The 3,739-nt window shown below is 61.6% G+C and overlaps 1 protein-coding gene across 1 annotated transcript in view; it reads left to right on the forward strand.

Moving 5' to 3' along the window:
• The first annotated feature begins 1,050 nt into the window (after positions 1-1,050).
• Positions 1,051-3,739, forward strand: part of MDFI (MyoD family inhibitor) — a 16,070-nt gene continuing 13,381 nt past the window's right edge. The window contains exons 1-2 of the mRNA XM_007458198.1: positions 1,051-1,247; positions 2,786-2,872. Of these exons, the coding sequence (XP_007458260.1) occupies positions 2,797-2,872 (76 nt within the window). The 5' untranslated portion in view covers positions 1,051-1,247; positions 2,786-2,796. The remainder of the gene's footprint in view (positions 1,248-2,785; positions 2,873-3,739) is intronic.

Genomic DNA, 3,739 nt, shown 5'->3' on the forward strand with positions numbered 1-3,739 from the left:
AGCCCGCGCACAGCAACAAAGACCCAATGCAGCCAAAAATAAATAAATAAATAAATAAAATTTAAAAAAAACAACAACGATTTCACAAGCTGTGAGGCACAGCCAATAAATAAATAAATAAATAAATAAAAATAGGCAGCTGGCTGGCAGGGCAGTAATTTGCTGATTTGGCTTTTTAAAAATATTGAATTAAAACATTTTTTCATCTTGGCACATTCCTAAATTTTGCACCCCAGAGGAGCGCCCCACTTACCTCACCCTAGTCCTGGTCCTGGATAACAATGAAACTATTAGGTTCCACACGGAGGGCCCCAATGTTCATCCCTCCCGAGGCTCAGAGAGGTAAAGGGACTTCTCCAAGGAAACACGTGGATGGTGGAGTTGAGATCTGGAACTGGAGTCCCATGCCTGGTCATCACACCATACAGTGTTTTGCCCTAGAATGTTGATTTTAATGAGTGTTGATTTTTAAAAACATTTTATTCAAGTTTAATAGCCATATAAAAAAGTATATGTACCTTAAATGTTCAGCTTGCTTAATTTTCACAAACTGAGCACACCTGTATAACCGGTATGTGGGATTAAATGTAAATATTTTACATTTCCAACAAACCAGACATATTAATTAGTGTTGGGCCAGATTCAGAGGACTTTGGATCCCAAGCAGCTGATTTCGGACAGTAAGGCTGGGAGACTGGGCCGATCCAGAGTTTAAGGGCCCTGGATAGAGACTGAGAAGCAGGGGGGAGGCGGGGCGGGTTAGTGGTGCAGGGTTAGGGTCTGTGGTTAGGGAGGGGGCCCCACATTCAGGAGAGGACGGAGAGCGACGGTGGGGACAGCACTGGGGACCATGTCCACCACCCCGCCCCCTTACGCCCTTCCACTTCCACTCTTGGCTGCGGAGGAGGCCAAGCTCGCGGACCCAGGTAAGCTGGTCAGAATGCTGCAGTCGCCAAGCCCCGCGGGCGCGTCCCAGTGACTCAGCCCTTGCCGGGAAGGGGGAGTCCGCCCCGCTCCCCAGAATTTCCATACAACAGACTGATCCGTGCTGGCTCCCGGAGTTCCAGGCCGGCCCCGCACCAGGCTGCGCGGCCGCGGGAGCCGGACCCCTTCCTCCCGGCCCGGGGGCCCCCCACTTCCGGCCTAAGCCACCTGGCCTCATCGCGGGGACGCGGCCTCGGGTGGCGAAAGCCGTGGGGACCACAGCGGTCCTGGCCTCGACGGCGCCGCGAGGACCTTCGAGCGTCGTAAGTAGCGACTGCGGGGACTGGGGGACACCAAGGAGAGGCCCCGAGTCCCTAGCTCGGCCCCCGCGTCCCAGCCCCCGCTTCAAGCCCGGGCTGGAAGGCGGGACCGGGAGAACAGGCCTGGCGCCACCGTTGCCTCCCTAATTGCTCACGGCCCCTCGTGGTGGGGAGCCCATACTCGGCTCCGAGGAGTCCTTGGTCTAGCGTGGCCGAGACGCTGTCACCACAGCGGGAGGCCCCACCTGATCATCCCACGGGCCCGCCCACCCCCACCCAACGGGCCGCAGGCTCCATGCCCTCCCCCATCTTCGGGGACCTGCTCCCTGGGCGACGCTGAGGGTCCCTGAACTCCCCTCACCCCGACTCTCTGGCCACGGCTCCTTCCTACCCTCGGCCCTGAGGAGGGACCCAGCTCACAATTCCAGATGTGTCGCCGGGCTGCCCCCGCCGGGAGGGGCTCCCTGTCTCCCCTTTCCCGAGCGCCCGTAATTTGGAAGGCCTCGGATTCCAGTCTGGAGCCAAAAGAAAGGCTGAACTCGAGAACCTCTCTTTGCCTCCAAAGTTGGGTTTCTGACCAAATTCCCACGCACGGCTGGTGGAGGTGGGGGAATTAGGGCTGCTCTAGGACACGGGACACTAGGTGGTCACTAACCGGATTTCCCGGAGGGACAACTTCTGGTCTGTGCCAAGGCTTAGGACCCCGGGGCAGAGACCAAGGGGGTGGGCAAAAGGTGCCTGAGAAACTTGATCACTCCCACCTTTGGGACAACGAGATTTGGGGGCCACAAATATTCAGACAATTGGCTCGAGGTAGTTGTGGTCACCATGGTTTCTCCCTCTCTCTCGTTCTCTTGCTTTTTCAAAAACTTTCGCAGAGTTTAGGACAGGCGAAGGGGAACGCGCGCGGCCCCTTTTGCACGCCCCCCGGGGCGCTGGGCCTGGGAGGGGGGCGGGGATCTGGGGAGACTGGGCCCAGCTCCGAGAGCGCGGAGGAAACGCGCGGAGCCGGCTTCCTGTGGGGGCTCCAGCCGCGGCGCCCCGCGGACAGACGTGTCCCGCCCAGGCAGCGACGAGCCCGGCGCGGGGGAAGGGACGTGGGTGGGGGGGGCGCCTGGGAAGGCGAGGAGGGGCGGGGAGAGGGTGGGCCGGGGAGGAGGGGAAGGAAGAGGAGAGGCAAGCAGGGGAGGAGCGAGGGGGCTACAGGGAAAGGAGGCAGAAGGAAGCGGGCCAGAGGCGCGCGCTGGCGCCGAAATGGGAGAAAGGAGCGAGTGAGAGGGGAGGGGCGCGGAGCGAGCGCAGTGGAGCCGAGTTGCCCTTGGGCTGGGGCGCTCGCGGCCGTCGCGCATGGCAGGCCCCGCGCAGTGATCCCCGCGGCGCGAGAGAGCGGCGCGCAGCTCGCACGAGTAAGTCGGTCGGGGGCCGAGGTGGGAAGGGATGGGCGCACGGCTGCCGCTGGATCGCCCTCTGCCCGGCCCCCTTTTCCCCTTTCGCGCGCGCGGGGACCTTCCGCTCCGCCCGCTGAGCCCTGTTTCCCGCAGGTCCCGGGCCGATGTCCCAGGTGAGTGGCCAGCGCCCCCCTCACTGCGACGCGCCCCATGGAGCCCCCAGCGCAGCCCCCGGCCCAGGTAGGACCGGGGATGGAGAGCTAGACTGGACGAGAGCCGGGTAGGGGGTTGGGGGCGGTGGTCATTCTCCCCCCTCCTCCCTGAGAAGCGGGGAGAGGGTTCGGGGAAGCTTGAGTGGAGGTGGAGGCGAGGAATCTGGGTATCGGGGACCGGGTCCAAGGAGAGTGGAGGGCTGAGACGATGGGGGTAGGGCCCGAACGGAGGCGGTGGCCGCGCCAAGTTGGCTCCAACTCTCCCCACTCCCAACACCAGACACACACACACCTCAGTGTCTGTCTGTCCGTCTGGGATTTGTGTCCCAGCCTTTTCTGCCCAGTGTGTAAATATTTATGGGGGCCTCAGCGGGGTGGGGGTGTCTGAGTCTTTCTCTCCTTCCCTTCCCCCAACCCAGCCAGAGCCTAGTGCTTCCAGAAAACTTTTGTCCGACAGCACCCGGCCCCTCCCCTCCTTGCCATTTCGTCTCGCTCGTCTCCCTCCCCACCGGGACCCGGCCAGTCCCCGCCACCCCTACCCTGCAGGGACGGGCGCGCGCGCACACACGCTTTATCTCCTTCTCCGCCTCTCTTTCTCTCTCTCTCCCTCTCTCTCATTCACTCACCCCAATCAAGTGCTCACCACCCGAGTGAAACACCCCTTCCCTCAACTCACAGGGTCTGTAACCTCCCTGGGATTCCTGCAGGAGCCTCCCAACCCGGGAGGGTTTGTGACTCCCTGAGGGGGTCCGAGGAGGGGGCAGAGAGGAGTCCTGGGGCTGTGGCTCTCAGTCAATCCCCTCACCATACACATGTGAGCTGAGGCTCACAATGGACCACAGGGACAGGGAGAAGTCAGGAACATCTGGGATTTGTTGCCGGGGGGGGGGGGGGG

This window comes from Lipotes vexillifer, unplaced genomic scaffold, assembly GCF_000442215.2.
Source record: "Lipotes vexillifer unplaced genomic scaffold, Lipotes_vexillifer_v1.1 scaffold4, whole genome shotgun sequence".
NCBI lineage: Eukaryota > Metazoa > Chordata > Mammalia > Artiodactyla > Lipotidae > Lipotes > Lipotes vexillifer.